At 42.0% G+C, this 22,460-nt stretch overlaps 1 protein-coding gene across 6 annotated transcripts in view; it reads right to left on the bottom strand.

Annotated features, from left to right (window-relative positions):
* Positions 1-91: 91 nt before the first annotated feature.
* Positions 92-22,460, bottom strand: part of SEPTIN8 (septin 8) — a 60,417-nt gene continuing 38,048 nt past the window's right edge. For 2 of the 6 annotated variants that reach the window (XM_082213706.1, XM_082213708.1), the window contains exons 7-10: positions 22,085-22,253; positions 21,686-21,818; positions 20,159-20,349; positions 92-425 (exon numbers count right to left, since the gene is read on the bottom strand). In XM_082213706.1, coding sequence (XP_082069832.1) covers positions 260-425; positions 20,159-20,349; positions 21,686-21,818; positions 22,085-22,253 — 659 coding nt within the window. In that variant the 3' untranslated portion in view covers positions 92-259. The other 4 variants (XM_082213707.1, XM_082213709.1, XM_082213711.1 and 1 more) reach the window with 4 other exon arrangements.

Raw genomic sequence — 22,460 nt, 5'->3', positions numbered from 1 at the left:
TGCCATGAATAAGGATTAGTTTGCACTTCTGGTCAATGACATATGAAAACGTACAAAGTTCACAGTTGACCTCAGTTCTGTTTTATATATATATATATATATGTATATATATATAAATAAATATAAATAAATGTGCGTGTGTGCTTAAATATATATGTGTGTGTGTGTGTGTGTGTGTGTGAGATATAAATGTTTTCTCTTCTCTCCAGTTCCATGCCATGGTGATGTCCAAATGGCCCCATCTACTAAATGGGCTGCCTCAGAGGAATCCTTCCCGCCACGCCGCATTCTTGACCAAGCAGCTACAGCACTGTATGGCATGCCACCAAGTATTGCAGTTTAAGGGCTCCACATTGGCTTTGGTGATCATCACCTTAGAGTTGGAGAGGCTGACTCCTGACTGGTTTCCTGTAATTACTGATCTGCTAAAAAAAGCACAGGTAGGAGTCAAACTGCCTCTGAGGCCAGCACAAAGACTGAAAAAAGAAAAATGGAAAAACTTCACAAATTCTTTAAAGCCATTTAATGTACGTTTTTTCATGTACTTCTCAGGAGTGCTGGTGTGTCTTTTGTTAGGATGCATTTTTTCCACTGCTGGATGCAAAATTCCATGTTAGTGTAATGAAAGTTAGGGTCCGGATGAAGGGCAGCCATTCCAAGCCCATTATTGGGTTATGCGGTGCCATGACACGGTGCTTAATTTGGGTCACGCTTTCCAGAGATGCTCTATTCTAAACAATAGAGCATCACCACTGTTCTCATTCTGACAGTTTGTTACACCCCAAACTTTAAAAACTCACATGGCCTCATGTTGGTTGGCCCATTATACCTGAAGGAGCATCTCTACCCCTGTCATTCAGCCCAGATAGTGAGATCCAGATCCGAGGGCCTTCTGGTGGTTCCTGCATTGCAAGAAGCAAGGTTACAGAGAACCAGGCAGAGGGCCTTCTCGGTAGTGGTGCCTGCCTTGTGGAATGCCCTCTCACCAGGTGTCAAGGAAATAAACAACTATCTGACTTTTAGAAGACATCTGAAGACAGCCCTGTACATGTAGGTTTTTAAAAAACGTTTGCGGTTTTAATACTTCGTTGGAAGCTTTCCAGAGTGGCTGGGGCAACCCAGTCAAATGGGTGGCATATAAATAATAAAATCATCATCATTATTATCTCCAGTTCCCCAAGCCAAGCTCTAAATGAGGACCTAGAGAATTCAAGAGTAATTAGGTTTGGCACTAGGCACCAATGCAACCCTGCTGTGAACAAGGGGGGCAGAGTAGTCCCAAGTGTTCTGAATGTAAGCACTATAAAACCACCCTGGGGTAGGTGAGGAACAGTACAGCATAGAACTTTGAGCCTTGCTTTACTCTCCAGTTCCTTGTCCTACCGTACTAATTTTTAGGGGAGAGACCAGGTGTAACTCTGGCTTTTCTGCCATAGCAACTTTTCACTGCCCCCTTCAAGCTCTATAGTAAGTATTAGGGGATATTTCTGTGCAAGAGTCGAATTTCAATGATCTGAGTGGAGTTACCATGTGACTCTTTTTTTCCTTTTTCTCCACTGGCACAATGCCATTTGGTAGGTTCCTGTGCAGCAGTAAGTCACGTGCTGGGTTCAAACACAGCATTAATCAATGGCTGAACTTCCACTATAGTTTGAGCAAACAGTGGTTTTGAGCAGCTTGTCTGCTTTAGTTTTCCCATCTGCTCAGGACTTGCTTCACAAGTGCACTTCAGTCTGTGGTGCATCAGCTTAGAGCAATGGCTCTTTGTGCTTTTGTCAATGGCCTGTGAATTCAGAAACAGCAAGCCACAGTTAATGCAGCTCTGGTTTGCAAACCAGCTTCAAACTGTAGCTTCAGATCCTGGTTTGTGAGCAGCAAACAAGCCATGGTTTGTGTTAGGCTGACTTCAAAACAAACTATAGTTTTTTGTTGTGTTTGAACCCAGCCAGGATATACACAGACTCCACATTTGCTATATGCAACGGAAACTAGTACATGTTATGCATATCCCCTGAAATAGACGTTGACTTCATTAGTTTAGTACAGCTGGAGATACTGGAACTGAAAATTGATGACAGCTAATAATTTCAGAAGTTGAGAAAAAAATAGTTGTGTTATATATTGCATTACAGATCGACAGCACCCGATTCATCCACTGTAAAGAGCTTGTTGATCAGCACCTCCTGGGCTTCCAACCATCCAATACTGTTTATATATTCAACCCTGCAAACCAAAACATCCAAACTCACTTGGACAAAAGGTTACCTTGCTGTTATTCCACAGTGAAGCAAACAACACCGATTAACTCAGGAGCCAGAGGGAGCTGGCCAAACCCATCAGCTTTCATACTTCTCAGAGCCAAAACCCATGAAGAGGACATGCAGCCTGATGAATTCTATGATGGATTCAAATACCTGTACAGCGAAGATGAGATCCCAGAAGCTGGGCAGACCAGCAGGATGGGTGGCAGTGATGATCAGAGGCAAGAAGAAAGCAACAGCACTTGTCCACCATTACAGCCTGTTCCTCAAATTGACTGATTTCTGTGTAGCACCATGGGACCAGTTAGTTCCAAAGGCTATTTCAGATGTTAGTAGAGCTGTTAATAAGAAGCACTGCCTATTTTTGAAACCTTTAACTCTCTACCTTTGAAAATGCTTTCTGCAACCCTGCATGCCTTTTTTCATAGAATCGTAGAGTTGGAAGGGACCCCAACAAGGGAATGCAGGAATCTCAGCCAAAGCATCCATGATTGATGGCCACCCAACCTCTGCTTTAAAAACCTCCAAGGAAAGAGTCCACAACCTCCCAAGGGAGACCGCTCCACTGTCAAACAGCTCTTACCTTTGTTTTGATATGGCCACACTCTAAGAGAGACTGAAAACTAAAAACACACACAAAAACAAAATCCTGATCTACAAGCAGCTGAAATACACAACTTCAGGGATCAGCATTCAGCAGACTGGGCTATGTGCTATGCTTAGAAATACAGATCAAGCCTTATTCCAGGAAGAGTGGGAGCTTCCTAGGTTCCTCGTTCTTTTGTGTACACAGTAGGATAGTTTGTTTTTATTCAGACACTAATTGTGGTCTCCTGCACAAGCTAACCCATTGTACGTCATTACTGAGCCGTGAATGAGTCCTGAAAATTAGTTGTAGGGATGAGTAGACTAATGACATGCAGCTAGGCTCAGACTAAGCTTAGATAGGGGCCGGCATGAAGACATTTTCCAGGCGTTGATAAAATAGAACACCACTTGGATAAAGGTGTGTGAGCTGGGCTTCAACCTTAGTGAAATTGTGCTACAAGAAGAGTTTACCCTGCTGAACAATTGAAACTTTTCTCCCTGCTGACTCTGAAATCAAAGACAACTGGAGCGCTCATCAGATTTCAACCCTACTGGACTATGGAACAATTCTTAAAACATTGGAACTTTTCTTCACACTGTGTCTCTGGCTTCTTTGCTATGAGGTCTTTTAGACAAGTTCATGGGAAGTTGTCCTTAGAGGAGAGATTGCAGGAAAGTTATTCAAGGGTCACATTTAGCAAAAAGGGAAGAGGGGCAGCATTTAAAATGATTCATTTTAAAAATTATGTATGGAGCAAGCTTCCCTTTCCAGTTGTCAGGGCTGACAGCTCAAATTCAAGTGAACTAACCATTAGTATACACACCATCACCATCCTGTATTAGGTTTATTTTACAATGACATGCTCAGCTGAAGCATACCTGTATCTGGTCATGCAATCCAGTTCTGAATGAATACTGCAAGCATCATGCATGCAAAGTTCATCTGAGTAGATAATTGTGAAGTCCTCCAGTACTTGGTGCCTTATTCCTAAATGCAAGAAATGGGCAGACCTGTGTTGATGCAGGTGAAATACGCTTGCTAAGGAGGTTGGATGAGCAACATCTGGCACTCTATGGGAAGGGGGGCAACCATTTCTGCACATAGCATTGGAGAAGGATGCTGTAGCCACACTTCCGCAGTTATGCCATAGAACTGTGGAATGGCGCAGAATTCACCATCCCAGAATCTTTTTCATTAAAAAAATTAAAATAAGATTCTAGCCCTATGAAAGGACATAAAATACGCCCACACAACTTGTGACACAGTTGAACATAGTACCCCCATCCATGTATTGTAGCTTACCACATACCGTATTTTTCGCTCTATAGGACGCACCGGACCATAGGAAGGGGAGAACGGGAAATTTTTTTTTCTTGTTCTCCCCCTCTAAAACAAGGTGCGTTCAAGGTGCATTCACCCAAAGCCTCCGGAGCACAGCAGGAATTACCGCTGCGCTAGGGAGGCTTCAGGCGGCTACCTTGGAAGCCTGGAGAGAGAGAGAGGGGTCGGTGCGCACTGACCCCTCTCATTCTCCAGGCTTCAGTGAAGGCAACCCAAAGCCTCTCGAGCATGGCGGGAGTTCCCCCTGGGCTCCGGAGGCTTCAGGTTCTTTTGGCCTGCTCTTTGGGGCTGGCGGGGGGAGGCGCTGCTTTCCCCCACCGCCAGCCCCAAAGAGCAGGTTGGGGAACAGCTTTGCCGTTGCCCCCCGAGCTTGTGGGGCTGGCGGTGGGAGGAAGCGCTGCTTTCCCCCACCGCCAGCCTCAAAGATCCCTGAAGCCTTTGGAGCACAGCGGGACCTCACGCTGCGCTTCAAAGGCTTCGGGTTCCTTTCACTGACCCAAAGCCTTTGGAGCGCAGCACGAGTTCCCTCTGCACTCCAAAGGCTTGAGGCTTCGGGGACAGCCTTTGTAGCCTCCGCAGGGCAGCGGGGTGAAGGCTTTGTGCAGCCATCCCCAAGCTAGAACAGCGAAACGGAGTGCTCCGCAGCACTCGGTCTCACGGTTCTGGCTTTGGGGACAGCCTTTGTAGCCTCCGCAGGGCAGCGGGGTGCCTTCACCCCACTGCACTGCAGAGGCTTTGTACAGCTAACCCCAAGCTAGAAGAGCGAGATGGAGCGCTCCGCAGCGCTCCGTCTCCCTGTTCTGGCTTTGGGCTTAGCCGCGCAGCCTGCATTCGCTCTATAGGATGCACACACATTTCCCCTTAATTTTTGGAGGGGAAAAAGTGCATCCTGTAGAGTGAAAAATATGGTAGTTCTCATTCCTCTTACAATTACAGTTGCTGGCAGGCAATTAAAATTGTTGTTGTTGTGGAGGGACACCATCTCTGGTGATCTGTATTTGGTTTGATGGGCCATGTAGTTCAGGACTGGTATAGACAATGCAGTGGTACCTCCAGTTGCGGATGGGATCTGTTTCGGAGCTCCAGTCGGATCCCAAGGTTTCTGCAACTGGAGGGACCGCTTCTGTGCATGCACGTGCGGCGGTAGACCAGATTGCTTCTGTGCATGCGGCGAAGCCCAGAAAAATACTTCCAGGTTTGCCGCGTACGTCTCCCGAAGGATACGTAACCAGAGGTGAACGTAAGTAGAGGTACCACTGTAGTTCTATTGGATTTTTATTTATACAGATATATTCCCTGTCTTTTGATGATAAAATCAGGTATCCTGTGCTTCCTTCAGAGAGCTCAAAGCAGCCCACATAGTTCTTTCTGTTTTTATACTTGGGACAATCCTATAGGTTAGGCTGAGAGAATGTTGCAACCCAAAGTCACTAAGTCTAAGTGGGAATCTGAACACAGATTTCCTTGGAAGCTAAGCAGGTTTTCTAGTGATGCAGAGGAGGATTTCAGGCAGCCGGATCGCTATTGCCCTCCCACAAAAGCAGAAGTAAGTTGTGCAAAATAAGCCGTGATAACGCTTCATTTTCAAGTGTTTTAGCTTTTCTTGATGCGGCATTCATATTAACATGAGCATGTTGCTATAATGTTAAAAAGCATACAGAGCCCTGTCTATGAAAGCTCAAACCCTTGTTTCAGCAGGAAGATGTACAATAGCACAGTGCTGAGCTGTGCACAGAAATAGGCTCAGATTCTATAACACTGAAGGGTACAGTGGAGCAAAAATAGTTCAGTTGTGATTGGATACCACAAGGAGACTGTAGATCAATGTCACATTGGCAGCTCTAGTCTGCAGCAAGCAGTTGAAAGGAGAGATAAGGGAACAGGTACAGATACTTACTGCAGGTCCAGTATTGCTAGATGAGCAGTCTCTCCCTGGTCCCACTTGGTGTAACAATCAATAAATAACTATACAGCAAGAATCCCACACCTGGTCAATGCTGCAGCAGAGGTGCATTTATCACATGTGCATGTGCTTATGCCAATTGTCTTTAGCATTTTGGAAAAACTGTTTCTCAAGTTTAATAGGGACACCCCTTAAATGTTTTAGCCCCAAATCCTTAAAAGCTGTTTGTGCAACCGCATTGGGCCTACCTTTAAAGAATGACGTGAGGGTGAAGATGGCCCCAGATACACACTTTGGCACCAAATGATACCCCTTCGCACATAGTAAAAATGTCACAGTCAGCTTCATTGTTGACTATTTTTGCTCTCTCTGCTCATGGTCCCCCAAACTGTGCTTGCTGAGGTGCTCCCTACCTAATGGTAAGGGACAGAAGGATCAATAGTGCAATATATGCATAAAGTCTTTTTAAAGACTCAGCAAAAAGTCACACCAATGTGAAGATCAAATGTGAATAAGGGATCTTTTGCACAGCTGCTGTGGAACACAGTAGCTATGGAAAAACCACAGGTGATATTCTGGTTCCCAACCTATCGCCAGGTGGATGTGGGTAGAACACTGCAGCTGCTCGAGAGAAAAAATCTGCATTCGGTTAGCAGTCCGTGTTTCTGCCACAGTGTGCATGCTTCCATTCACTCTCAGAAACTCTTCCTGTGGTAGCCACATGCCTGATGGTTGTGTGAAGAGGCATTGAAACACACCTGGCAGGTGTGCATTGCAGCAAGTGTTGGAATACGTCAGGAAAGCACATGAAAGCTACCAAAAAAACCTCCAAACTGTGAATGTTCTGCTTAGTGCTTAAGAACTCAAAGCAGTACCTTGCCAGCATGGCAGCATAGGAGTGGTGCTGATATATAGGAAATAAGCTAAGAACCGAGGAATTTAATTATGCAGCATGTTAAACTGCAAAATCGGTTGGAGTTTCTCTAGTCTAGTTATTCAGGGAAAGCTTGGAACAAAACGTCCTTGGTCTTGCTTTTCTTTTTATGGGACCAAAAGCACTGTCCTTTTCTTTGATCACAAACTGTGATATGACTGTTTATATTTTTAATATAGGAAAACATTTTTTGTTTTGTTTTTAATGTGGGTGACCCCTCCCTTTTCGTTATATAAAAATGTACTTGAAATATTGTGTCTGTGTTTTTTCTTCTTTCCCGGAATCACATCTCTGCAGTTTCTTTCAGTCTAATCAGAGAATGGCAATGGTACTGAACTCTATTGATTGTTTGTATTTACTGTATTAAATAATGGGAATATAATAGGAATATATGCAGTATGTTCATAGAGTTGGAAGGGACCCCCAAGGATCAGCTAGTCCTACCCCATGCAATGGAGGATTTATTTTTGCCTAACATGAGACTCAAACACATGGTATTAAGAGTCTCGCGCTCCACCAACTGAGCTATAGGAAGAGCAACCCATGCCCCTGATCTGCCATTATGGAACTTGTTCAGATGGGGTGGAGGTGGCCCCACATTGGGGCTCTGGCTTGAGGAGCTCTGCTGTTCATTGGGGGAGCCCTGTCAATGAGCACCCCAGTGTGCTTCCCAAAATTGCACGTGGGGTGGTATCCCTGGCAGCATTGAGGGTAGGAGTGCAGGATCCTGTGTGGACAGTGCTGCTGTCAAGTGAGGGCAACAGACTTGATCTGGGCCTCTTGGTCTTGCTAGACTGGAAGCTGGCACTGCAAAGAGACAACGTTCCCCTGTCCTGCATGAGCAGCAGGGTGTTGCAAAAATACCCTCTTGAAGCACCAGGCTGGGCCGGGAGAAACAACCAGAGCTATGCACCCCATGTTTACACCACTTTCTGTCACCTACCTAACAGAATTCAAGCTGTTTCTTATTTGTAAAACACTGCAGCTGCTGCCTTCATCTTCTGGTACCTTACTCGTAGCCCTCACAACACAAAACAACATCTCCCCTTGAATTTGTGCTCACCAAGATCTAAGGGCACAGGGAGATGAAAACTCTGGAAACAGTTGCTATACAGTCATAGCGCTTGCATCCCTCAGACATTTCGGGGCGATACCAAGAGAGGTGGCTGAGATTAAGAAAGTAAGCAGCTATTGAGACACTGGGTGCTGTTGGCCATTAACAGGAATTTCTCTATGGAATTACTGGTGGGAACTCCCACCCGTGGTCAGGAAGAATGGGGAAGAGTGGCCAGTTCACGCTGTGAATGACCCCCCAGAGAACTGCTAAATTTGGAGAAAATTGAGCCAACTGCTGCATTTTAGGAATACCGTAGGGCACCAACTTCACAGCAATTGTTCTCACATCTTGCCTTTCCAATACGTGTCAATTTGATTTATGTGTTTCACTTATTTTGCGAAAAATATAAATAAATTACAAAATACACCAAAGCCCATATCGGCCCCTATCCACATAGCTTTCTGTCTTAACACAATAAGATAGCTTGTTAATGGAATGTTTAATATTATTTTGCTTCCTAGGTGTCGTACTTGTCTTTTTAGATCTTATCTCTGAACAGGGCAGGAATTTAGGCCTTTGCGTTACAAAATAAACCCTGTTTGCTAAAAGGAGAGCATGGGCAACAACACAACCCTCTCAGTTCCACTATGGCAATTCCTTTCCACATGCTTCCTGGCTCTTCTTCCCCTCCCCAATCAGTTGTCCTTTTAAAATGGTTTCACAATCAAGTTCAATTTATTATTTGCAGATAGGAAAAGATTGGGGGCACTCCAGCCATTTCCTGTAACAACAAACAGATGTAAATACAGAAGGAAGGAAGGAGAAGAAAATGGGTCAAGGAGGAGCCTCCCTCTATCAAATTAGGCACCTTCTTTTTAGGAAACTAGTGAGTGACTTTCCTTCCATAGAAAATACCTTGACAATACATTTTATATAGGGGAAACCTCTGCAAAATAGTTAGCACTAAAAGATTCTAAAATTTCATGGGAGGGTTAGGGATAGTTAAAATTTGGTATTTTAAGCCCCATTCTGAAATACATTGGGCAGTTATTATTAGTCCCACAAAAGGAAGTTATAAGGAATGGGACTTTTGTCTATGAAGCATAATTAGGACACACTGTTACTTTACAGACCCAAAGCCAAATTTATAGACAAACATATCAAGCTCCCATTTACAACGGCAGTTTAAAGTAGCATCTATTTCATGCTGAACACATGCCAAGTGTGTTCAGTCTGCCACTGGAAAACTTTTGTTTAGGGTTCTTTCACCCATCATGTAAGAAGATTAGTTCTTTGGTTTTAGTGCATGCCATGCATTTAGCTGGAATTAACAATTTATGGTTGAATTATCAGTGGTCTACTTAATCAAGAAACCTGGTCAAGGCAATGTTGTCCAAATCACTTCTCGCTTTGGAATCTCTTCTGTGCAATACATTGCAAGCATAAAAAAAGTAGAAGCACCAATTAAATTTCTTCTGCATGAGGTGTTTTGGCCTTAATAAATCTTCTAATTTACATATCTTCCTGATGTTATGGAGCGCGAACTGGGAAGACTAAAGAAGCTACAGAAAGAACAAGAGAGAATCAGTGTTTAGCTTGCAGGTTCACTCAGTTACATCAAGTGTACAGCATGAAACCACATGGTTGCAACTCAAGGAAATATAGAAGTCCAGGTATATGCATGGAAATTTCTACCGTCTTGTTTAAAGAAGGTGGCTATTTAACCCTGCTGCTGAACTTTTAAGGGAGATATGTAGTCACTACCATTCTAAACAGATAAAATATAAAAGGAAAGTGTATGCAGCTAGATATATTGAAGTTTGATAGTACAGCAACAGCTAAGCCATACTGCATCCCACACTTAGCATCTTTCAAATACAAAAAAATACTTTCATAAATAACCTGCTCTCAATGATTCAAACAGACTTAAAATGAAAGAAGAGGACAGAGGGCAAATACAACTAAAGAACCTGAATAAAGCTTGCGGATCAATATTGCCACCCAGAATCCTAGATCAGCCTCTGGGCTGTCAGTACTCCAACAGGGCCCCATCAGGCAGCTAGGTGTGTAAGCCTCCATTTTAATTTCCCAACACGATACAGCACCGGGCACTCTGGGAAATTAAAATGGCAGCAGCTGCTGCTACTGTCACCACCGCCACAGCCAAGAAAGCCTGAGGGGTTCATCAGTATAATAAGCATGATATCAGAATGCACTTTGTCCCCAAATCTGGAAGCAGCCTTGAGCAACTCTGTTGAACCCTTCACTGATACATTTGGCCATGATCTGGTTTCAACCTGCGAAGCTTATTGCTCATCTGCCCTTCCCCCAGTTCTTGCCACTCGTTGGAATATAGCATAAGGAGAGCTCAAAAGAAGCCATCTGGCTCATCTATTTCTCCTCGCCTAACTACACATACAAAGTCTATATGCAAAACCCTTAATTTGCTTTTACTGTTTCCATTAAAGACAGAAGGATCCATGGCCCGACGGATAACTTTATCAGACTGTAACCAACTACTTGACCTTTCTGCCTGTTTTTGTCCTCACTTGCCACAAGATGTCCCTGCCTCTTAAAAGAAGATCAAGCCATGCCCAAGTCACTCCCATATTTAAGACACCATGGTAAGACTTAAGAAGGCAAGCCCCATAGGTAAACCCTTGAGACATTACATTGTAAAAATAAGCGAAAGGTGACAAGTGTGGGGAGGTGGAGTTTGCTTGCCCTGTCTTCCCCACCCCCAAACGTGTATTCCTTATACTGAATTGCAATACTTGTAGCAACTGTGATGCTTCAGAAGCCATTCAAAGTTCAGTTACTCATGTTATCATTGTAAAAAGATATTACTTAACTTCTATGTCTGTTCTAGAGATGTATTTTTCAGGTGTTGTGAATGAAGTGTGAAATCTCTTGGACCTGTACAAAGTGCATGCATCTCCCACTATAACTTGAAGCAGATTGCCACTACTCAGCAACCATTTGAGTGGGCCTGCCCTGCGTACAGCTCAGGCCCTTTTAAAGTGAAAGAAGGAAACAACATCTGGTGGACTATATGTTAGATTCCCTAGTTTCTAGGTATTTTCACCGCCTGTTGGTCCCATTTTTATTAGCTGGCTCATTGTGAAGAAGCAGATTTCATCCAAGCATCCTCATTTGTTCTGTCCCAACAACTGCAAATTTGAAATTCTACTACTTTAGTTCCTTTTACCTGTAAAGGAAAGGCCTCTTCAGATTCTCTACCTTGGCACCTTTATGTTGCCAATACATTCCATAATTCAGAGTTAAAACTATTATCATGGGAAGTCAATGCTGATAATACATGACAATGCAACTTCCTTAAACTTCTCTCTAACCAGATTATTCCTTGCACACGCCATGCACATTAGGCACTTTGCCTCATGTCCAAGCCAAACATCATCTCGCTTAGATTTGACCAGAAGTGAAGCCTTGTGTTTCTTTTGAGCAAGTTTGGCCTTATAGCATTATGCTGTGCCACCTTGACAATTCTGTAAAGAGCAAGATAGCCTTTGATGTATACCAGAGCAGGGTAACAAATGTGTGAACTTGCTCCACCCTTAGGAGCAAAATGATATGTAAGTATGTAATATCACCCAATGCAACTGTTTGAAAACCCAGACAAACCCTAATTCCAAGTGTCTGTGTATGTAAAATGGTCTGGAGCCACCAAGATCAGTGAAATTATGGTTTCATCCCATCAGTTTAAGGAGATGATAGAGCAGAGCTTTACATGCAAACTGCATTTGTTAAATTATCCCCCCCCCCCATTATACTGGTCTAATTGATATAGGTTGAAAGCAATATATATATAGCAAAATAAAAAGACCAGAACTCAAAATAAAATGTAACATTTAATAAAAAGAAAAAAGTACAAAGGAAACTGAAAAAGTGAAAGCTTAAAAAAAAACACTTGTAAAACAAAAATGAGAGTGACATGTTAGCAATTCATGAAATCAGTTCCATAAGTTTTCCTGTTGCCTCCTTGTAAGTTTCATTCAGTACGATCTTCCAGGTGGAAATAACTGCTTTGCTCCAATCAAAATATGCAAACTACAAAATGAATAGTCATCTAAAATATGCAAGCTTGAAAACAGAAAAATATGCATGTTCACTGGAAAGTGGTCTTTCCATTCGTCAAACTACATACAGAATGGAGAGATCTGAACAGATTGTTGTCTTCCTGTTTTTCTTACCTCACACATAAGAGGTGAATCTTCAAGCTTAGTTTTAAGAATTAATTTAAGATTAGTGTCACATTGTAATAACCAGGAACTTATTAAATAAGAAATAACATATAGAACCTACTATATGCAATTTGGTCTCATACAAAAAATGCAAAGTCAAATACTATCCCAGCTGAGAAAAATGATACTGGTTTCTACTGGGGAAGACTATTGCAGAAAGTTTAACAAAGAGATTGAGGCCAGCAAACGCTGAGGCCAGTATTTCACTAAAAATGACAAAATGGTCAGCACAACATAAAGGTACAAACACACAAACACACATACATACATACATATATATATAAAATTGTATTTAATATATTGTTATACATTCTGAATGTCTTCATCAGAAATATATTGCCATTATGGCCATGTGTCTACATGTTTTATCTTTTCATTATTGCTACCACTTTTTCATAAACTTTCAAATAGGGCTGAAACAAAGTGATTGCCAGGAAGCCAATCAGAAAGAAAATATTTGCATAGATGATCTTGCTGCCTTATGCAACTGCTGGAAAACTTACCATGCTATATTAGTTTGCATATCTGATTTTAAAAACCACACCTTTATTCCACAACCCTGCAGCTTTGTTCATATTAATTAATTTCCAGGCTCATGTGAAATCTTGTTTTCACACAAGCAAAGTTTAAAGTTGCTTTTGCAACTTTAACCGATCATGTGTCAGGATTGTCATCGTGTACATAATGCAGCATATTTGATCCTGTGCACAACCATTCCCCCTTCCCTACTATTTTGAAAGCTAATATTTTAGAAAATATATTTAGCTTAATAGAGGCACAGCCTTTTTATTTATTTATTAAAGTCAGATTACTACAAACGCCTAAAAAATGGTTACCTATCCACTATACCACCATTAGGTGGGTCTGCTATTAAACAGTACCAGTATAATTTTTTCATGAGGTTTTTTTACAATTATCAAGTAATACTGTAACATATTTTTCAATATATTCAGACGTTGTCCTTTTAAGAGAAAAACAAACAAGCAAACAAAAGAATGGGTTTCAATATCTGAGCATGTGTAATGGGCTTCTGTGGGAAAAGATGAGGAACCTTAGAACTGGACTATAGCTAAATGTTACTTTGAGACAGGCAAGAAAAGATGCCTTTTGCTCTTTCAAAAATTAAAAACCGGCTATGCTACAGCACTGAAGAGAACTGAAGTGGAAGGTTAAATTAATTCCATAGCAAAAAAGAGATGTGAACTGTCACTTAACATTACACATAGACGGGGGGAGGTGGTGGTGGGGAACTGTGTGACCCTTGGCTTGTCCATGTCTCCCTGTGGGTGACAGGTGCATCCCAGGTTTGCACAATACAGCAGAAAAGAACTGGCGGGAGACTCTCAGGCTGTGTACACATTATTGGCTTAAAACGCAAGGTGGTTGTTCTTTTTCACTGTGTTTCAAAACTGCATTTGCATGCTGTTGTACACATCAACATGGCTTGGTATATTGTTCCCACCTGAATGTTCCCACCTGAGGTTTGAGACAGGAAAGGGATACTTTTACCCAATGAGCAGTTCTCAGCTCAGATGGGAGCTGGCTTGGCGGGGCTGGGGCGGGCAGGAATAAAAATGCAGTCTTCCACAAGGAGCTACAGGCTTTGTGCATCCATGACTTCTCAAACCAGTGGTGGGAGCCCACTGAATGCAGAGGAAACAGGAGTGTGTGTACACAAGCCTTAGTAAGTCTTCCAGCCTCCCATCTGTACTTCTCTATGCAAACAAGCTCTTACAGCTAGCCGTGAATACGAGTTTTCTCACCAAAGCTTCTGGAAAGAATAAAATGTGATGTTCAACAACATTGTGGAAGTTCATAGATGACCTGAGAAATCTTTGCCCTGCAGCCCATTTAGTGTTAAGTGGGCCATGCAACTCATTTTTCCTCACTACAGGGAGATCTGCTGGACATGGAACTTTGCCATTTTCACTTTTAATTCATGAAGGTGTCCAACATATATTTGCATCCCCACTCACAGCAAGCAACCCTGCTGGATCTCAGGGTTGCCTGTCTGGCAGGCTGAGATGCTCCTAAAAGTTGCAGTCATTTCACAAGCCCTTGTCTCAATGCATCCTTCCACAAAGCACGTGGCAAAAAGGCATGATACATTTGGAAAAGCAAATCATGTTAAGGAGCCCGCTTAATTTCGTCTAAAGAGGCTTTTTTGGATTTGGTCAACTCATGTGCATGAGCTTGGCTAAAGAATGTAAATCTGCACAAAGACATTGTCTTAAAAATATTCACATCTAGGTGTTTGCAGGATTACTTTAACTGATAGCTGCCTTCAGTTCAAGAAGTACAGGGAATTCTTTCTTTCAAAGCCATTTTTACTGATTGTTTCATCACCACCATAAAAAGGAGAACATCTCCTTCCAGCCACTGAAATATCCAAATCCTGTTTGTTTTTACAGTCATTTTGGAATAGTCAAAATCAACAGGTTTAAAAAATGGGAGCAGCATTAAAGGCAGAAGTAGCATCCAGAGTGGAGATGGATGCAGAGAGTGATTTATAAGCATTAACTGCAATTTTCTAGGTTCTACTTTTGATTATGGAATTGTAATTTATTTTATTTATTATTAAAAATAATAAGTTTGAGGATGAACATCTACTCAGACAGGAGCATACACTAGTGAAAGAAAAGGAATTACTGTTTAATAAGGAGTTGCACTTCAGCAACATAATATAAATAGCAGAACAATATACAAGATGTTTGTCTTATTTAAACTGCACACTAGTGTGCACGTTATGAAGTAGAAACTGCCTTCTTCAAATAATAAATTTAAAGTGTCACTTCTAGCTCGTAATGCATTCAGATTGCAATTTTTGTTAAAAATAAAATATTGGTGATATTTAACCTAAAATAAATTTGAAAAATGAAAATAAACAGGTTCCCAGCAGAAACTTTTATATGGAACTCTTTCATCAAGATTGCATTTTAAAAAATGTATTAGATCTAGTTAGGGCTATTTTATAAATAGATAGTAATTCATTGGGTTTAAAACAAATTAAACCCTTGACATTTCAGAACTAGCAACACGAGTATTTTCCACAGGGAATCTGCAAAGACAAGGCAAATGTTTTCTTAAAAACGTTAACATCCTGCACAGTCACAATCCAGTCACTGAAAAACGCACCAGATGGTCAGTTTGTCTTTCATGCTGTTTCACTTGCACAATGGTATGACAGAAGGATTCACAAGGTGGAAAAGCAAGCAACTAAAACATATGAATGCACAGAGTCCGCTCCTGGCATACAAGTCTGTGTGTGAGATCAACTGAAACGAAAACATAAAAAGCAAAAATTAAACGATAGAAAATCAAACATAACGAAAATGTAAAGCAATATCATATACAATGTTAGTGGCAAAAAAGCAATGTGATCCTTTGGGACTTACATGCCACACTAAACCAAGGTCTAGTGTTGTGTGAATGAGCCTCCCCAAGCCTGCGCAAAGCATCAGGCAAGTATTCTCTTCCCTTCCTCTGTTGTGCAGCCAATAGAACTTCTGCTGAGTTTAGTTTCAATTCCAGAAAATATTGGCTTAGCGTTGGCTTAAACCCGGTATCCTGGTTTAAATCAATCCATGGTTAGTTTCCAAACAAGCCAACCTCAAACTATGGATTATGAAGCTGGCTTGTTTCACTAACCATTACTAGTTTCCAACCAGGATTGCTGGTACATATGTAATGCTAAGCTGAGTTAATTTGCAAGTTAAACTAAGCTCAGCAGAAGTCACACTCCTGGCTGGAGAAGGAGGAAAGTGATGTGAGTGAGTCTGACACTTTGCTTGGGCTTGCGAAGGTTTGGCCACATAACATTAAACCATGGTTTAATGTTCTATGTAAACCAGACCACTCCATGATCAAAATCAAATCATTCTTGCCTTACTTTTTAAAAAAGACAAAACAAAAAAATCTAATTAATTGCACTAGAGAGAAGATTAATCAGTTTACCTGAATAACAGACCACAGGTTTTAAACTTATGAGTCATCTAGTTCAATCTCAGGCATTTCTGTTTTTAAGATCTCTGTTAGAAGGACTGGGGTCTGTTCAAGATCCTGGATTGGCGGTGGCTGACACTGGTGTTCTAGACAGGCTATTGTGACTCACTTTAGCTCATCATATTGTAAGTCATCTTGCTCAGGCTAATTGGATAGTTACACGGCTGCTCCATAAGATTCATACAGAAATATAAATAGACTGTTCACCAAAACTGCTGATTTTTTTTGAAAAAGAAAAAGAAATAGGTACTAGTACTGTTAGATAGAACTAATCATGATAACCAGGCATCTGTCAAGAGGATACAACGTTATATTAAGCTTAACACAAGCACAAATCATCACCAACATTCTTAATTCACGGAAGACAAGAGGCCGGAATTTAGCATGCGTAAAGAACAGAGAAGCCACTTGTATATGAGACAGAAGCCCCTACAGCAATCTTATAGCCCAATTCTGTAACTTTTCTACAACTTGTGCTAGACGTTTTAGTTTGAACTACTAGTAAGAGATGGGCAATATATCTTACAATCGCCACCATCCACTTACCTAGGGTAAGTATGCATGGAAAAAACAGATTGCACTGTGTATTACACAGCAAATATTACATCATCTGAGACTATGTAGTTGTTGGTCAGTTCTATAGTTTAGTCACACAATCATATCATTTTTTTAAAAAAGATAAAGAATATAAATCACATAAAAACACTAAGGTTCTTTCCTTGAAGTTAAATAGTTAATGCAAAACTACTAACATTCCGAGGCAAAGCAACTTGACAGAATTTTGTAACACACATTAGCTCAGAAAGTCATTGGCTGTCAAGTTCACATCAACTTGCTTCAGGTGAGTCCCCCCCCCAACCTTGCCTACACCTTTTCCTGCACCCTCCCCAGCTCTGGTACACTATATGCCGCTTGCAGAATGTCATCCATTCCTCTCTTTTACGCTGTAGCTGCAAGGACAACAGTTCTTGTATTACACAGATCATTAAAAATCTCTTATAAAACCTGCATTATTACTCCTAGGGCCCAAGCTGCGTGCATTGTATCTGGGCAGTAATAAGCAACTAACAGAGATCACGGATCCAAGGCGGGCTATTTGACATCCCTCACAATATTACCATTGGAGGATTCATTCACGTGGTAGAGTGATGTCACCACCACTTCCTGACAACAGTAGGAAAGAAGGATCCCCACCATGATCCTAACTCACGCAAGTTCCTTGTTTACAGATGTCACTAATCTAGCAGTGCCCTGGGTCCAGGCAGAAGTGGCTTTCATGCTACAAAGGTAACACATGAGCCCACTCTTGGGAATAAGAATCTGGATAAGTTGGCAGCTAGCATCAGCTGAGCATCGTCTAGGACCCTGACCTCTAACAACAGAATGAGGATATCAACGTATGTGCTAAGCAACTTCAGGTCTACAAAGGCCTTCACAACCATGACTATAATTGCATGACGAAGAAAAATAGGACTGCGCACCCTTGCCCTGCCTCCACATCCATGCTAGCCTCTCTCCAATTCTGTCTCTGTGTTGGGGGCATGTCTGCAATGCAAGAGCCTGATGGACACGTGGGCTTTCCCTGTGAGCCAGAACCCTCAGTAAACATGGACAGACAGCATTGGGAAGTGGTGGCAGTGTGGGGCAGGAGGTACCAGCACAGTGTGACAGTCCTGCTCTCTTCCTTCACAGGCTTATTGCTGTGTGGTTCTGAATACCTGAACAGGTGAGTTGCCTCTGACTGAACTGAGGGTAGAAAAACCAGGGGCAGAGGTCTGGGGAGACTACAGACCACAGCAGAGACCAGAATGCATGTTACATTCTCTAGAGTTAACAAAGCATCAAAACTGCCATACTAGTCCTTGAATGGATCAGAAAGAGAAGATATGCACAACTTCTGTAGCTGGCTAGGTATGCATATGAATGCTGGCAAGTATTCATAGGCAAGCATAGGTTGAGGAAGACGTTTCAGCGTTATCCTCGCCTTTTTAAGTACAGGACACCTTTAATCTCAAAGGCTGGACATGCAACCGTATCACAAAGAAAGACTGCATTACAGCAGATCACTGAAAACTGTCAGACGTGAATCAGAGTATATCTCATAAAACAAGCTATGGCTCTTGGATCCTAGATCAAGTAGAAGAGATGCTAAAGATGAGAGGCAGGCGTCCTCCATAGTATTAGCAAGAAAAAGAAGTATTAGCAAGAAGAAGAACAATAAATATGCCACAGAAGTTTCAGTACATTCTAAGCAGGAAAAATATTAATTTGCAGTGGAGGGATTTCATTGTCTTCAAACAATCTCGCACAGGTAGCAGGAAACTGTACTTAAATTAAAACTTGAACTGAGCTAATCCTTGCCTTGTATTCTCACCTTCATTATCATTATGATGCATGGTTACCAAAAACAAGGCCTGGACCTCCATGAACTTCAATATTTTAATAAGTATAAAATACCAGGTGTAGCAAAGTAGTAGCATGGTTTTTATCCCTGTTTATCCCCATTTTGTATTGCAGCTGGCTCAACTATGAGTAGCAGCTATAAAGAGGTGATAACCTGCCGGAAGAGTACATCGGAGAAACACTTTTAGCAGCTGATTCAAAACAAAAATGTGCTTATTCGGATATTGAAAACTCGTTTGTGGAATTCGGTATCACAAGATGCAGTGTGGTCACTGGTTTAGACAGCTTTACAATGAGATCCAACAAATATATTTTGAATATGGAAGTCCCCGTTTTAGTCTGCCAGTTAACAGACACTGGAGACAAAGATCAAAAGTGGTATCTCCACAATATCCTCTTTTCTAGACTTCCCAGAGACATGGCGGGCCCCTCTTTGAACTAGAAGACCTTTGATCTGCTCCAACAAGGTAATTGCTAGGGTCCCATGTACCAGTTTATCTGGAGGGATGAAACATGACTCAGTGGTACAGAATACGCTTTGCCTGAGGGAAGGTTCCCAGTTTTATCTGTAAGATCTCCAGTTAGCAGGATCTCACACAGCAGTGTAGGAAAGATCTCTGACTGAGACTCTGGGCAGCCACTGCTTTTCAGTGTAATGGGCTGCATTGGCTAATGGTCTGACTCTGTATCCAGGCAACCACACAAGTTCATGCGGAGGTATGACGCAACATGCAGCCTGAACATTAAATTTGTCCACTATAATGAGTAGACCTACATGGAGAACAGAACCTACTCTAACCAAAAATGAAATCAACTGCATTTCAAGATCCCATGGAACAAGAAACCCTGTTGGGGATGCTTAATCTCAACACTACATAAAACAATACTGATCTGTTTATATAGAACTCTCTTATTTCCCTTCCATGGTGGCCAGAAGACAAAGAATTAATACTAGTTGTGTGTGTATGTGTGTAGATATGTGTGTGTGTATATGAACTTGTTTTTGTAGGAAATTGTTTTATGCTTGCTTTCATTGTTAATGCACTTCAGGAAAAAGTGACAAGACTATCCTGGGGCCAGAAGAGGCATTTACTGGATCAATCTTCATTAGTCTAAGATGGAGGTTTTTCCCCTCCTTAAATCTTTGGTATGGTTGCGAAACTACGGCTAAAATTTATACAACATTTCCTTGGCTTATTCTGTTAGAACGGGAAATTGGGGCTTCTTTATAATTCTGGAAATTGTCTAAACCACTTCTTAAGCCCCTCCTCATTCCTTCCCACCACTTTAAAAAAAATTTAAAAAATAGTAACTCATCTGTTGCCATATTTTTAGATGACTTGACTTGGGTGTGAATGTCTTGGGAAAGGATGGAAACAAAGTGAAGCTCATGTCAAACTGCTTACTTTTTCTTGTCTTTGTCCTTCTTCAGCGGCTGCTGTGAAGTGGCTTGCAGAGATTGACACTGCAGTGTTTCAACTGCCACTTTCCTCCTGTTGAAGGCGTTCATCTCCTCCTCCAGCTCTCTTCTCTTCTCCTCCACTTTCCTCTTCTCTTCCTGATGCATTCTTTTTAGATGTTCAAACTTCTCATGCAGCTGGCCAAAGGAGGGGAGGAAAAAACCCAGTCAGTGCTGCCTCGACTGCCAGGAAGTAGAACCCAATCCTGACCTACAGCAGGGCACTACCATCCAAGCAAGTGTGTCCTATAGGTCACCAGAGAGGGCAGAGTTAAACCCTAATGAGAAACACAGGTGTCCCTTCTGGATCCAGCACTGCTCTGATTAACATCTACGTAATGGATCCATGTGGGATGGACTAATTCTGCTTCTCAATACACCTGCATACCACCATGGGAAGAATAATCTGCCTGACTTGTGTGGGTTCTTTCCACAGACATCAGTGGAGCGACCACTATAGTGAAAACAGCAATTCCTCCACTCCGTTAATATATGGCCTGGCCCTTAGTTCCAGCTGAAGAACAAAGGTTTACAATTATTTGACACCCACTTGCCTAACCTTCATGTGTCAGATTAGCCCCTTGTGCTCCTGAAGGATAGCAACATGCCTTCATGATTACAGTGGTGCCTCATGTTACGTACTTAATCCGTTCCGGAGGTCCATTCATAACAGAAAACTGCTTGTAACATGAGACATGCTTTCCCTAACGGCGCCTCCCACTGCTTCTGTACCGCCGGAGCGCAACTTCCGCTCGCATCCTGCAGCAAAGGTCAACAAGGGGCATCTACTTCCGGGTTAGCGGATCATGTAACCCGCAGCATTCGTAAGGGGGGAGGTACAGAACACGAGGTGCCACTGTAGTTGAAAGGTTTCATTTACAAAAAATGAAGCAGCTCATAGCTAGGGTAAGATAATGCTGGAGGTATGACATGGATGCAGTCATTTTGGGATTATTTCATCTAGGTTTTAGATACTGAAAGCCCTGGAGTAGATCTTAATAAATTCAAACACAAAAATTCAGAAGTTTTAAGACTTTCCCCCACAGCCTTCATATCAAATAAAAATTCCTAAGTTGGAGCCAGCCTATTAAATGAATTGGAAGTTTCTCACACACAAAAAGTAAGGAATATACTACTGCAATGTATAGTCAAGAGCAATAGATTAGATGACCTTTAAAATGGATTAAACCATTAGGGAGCAATCCTAACCCTCTAATGCATTCCCCACAGGATGAATGTCCCTTTAATGCTCCCAGAAGGATCTGGCTGCTCATATCAGTGGAGACAGAATGCTGGATTTGACAGGCCTCTCTCGGATCCAGCAAGGAAGTTCTCATTTTCTTTGATTCTCAAGTGCTGGAATATTGTAATTGTAGTGTCATAGGTATACATACTCACACTCACACTCCCACCCACTCCCTGATACTTTTGGTCATATGAATCTGTGGCCCAGATTCCATTCTCTGCCACTCACTTCTCTCTCCTTTTCTTTCAGTTCCAACTCTGTTTCCTTGACCTTGTTCACAAACATTTGCCTCATTTCTTCCTCTTTCTTCTGCAACTCACAGAGGAATTCTTTTCTCTTGGTCTCATAGGTTTCTTGAAGGCTGGTTAAGACACAAAAGACACAAACCTCAAATTAAAAGGTGCTAAAAAACAACGGAAGACAATAAGCAGCTATAAAGCTACACCTGCGTACATGTGCTGCGCATGCATGTGTCATAGAGGGAGGCGGTGAGGCATTAAGGACATGACACATTACTGTCATCCTGCTTACAAGAGTGCCCCAGATTCTGACAGAACTTGCAGCCTTCACACACCTGTACAGGTATTCCAGCGGAAAGCAAGAATGGACAGGATGATGCTCTCTCACCTGAATGGCTGGCTGTCAGGATCAGTATCTTTGAAGCCCATTTCTTCTAGCTTACACCGCCTGTAAAGCTCGTAGTGGCGAGTGTGAGTTTGCTCCCGCAGATCTTCCATGTTGACACGGATCAGCATCTCTCGCAGCTTTACAAAGTCACAGTGGCTTTCATTCTCAACTGAGCAAATGAAGAGAAGGAGCGTAGCCATTGTGAAAAAACGGATGGTTTATACCAGGGGTCAGCAAACTTTTTCAGCAGGGGGCCGGTCCACTGTTCCTTAGACCTTGTGGGGGACGGACTATATTTTTTGGCACAAAATGAACGAATTCCTAGCCCCCCCAAAAAAAATTACCCAGAGATGCATTTTAAATAAAAGCACACATT

The sequence above is a fragment of the Podarcis vaucheri genome, assembly GCF_965113315.1.
Source record: "Podarcis vaucheri genome assembly, chromosome: 2".
NCBI lineage: Eukaryota > Metazoa > Chordata > Lepidosauria > Squamata > Lacertidae > Podarcis > Podarcis vaucheri.
Note: the sequence above shows the minus strand (reverse complement) of the source record. Positions and strands in the feature narration are given on the sequence as shown.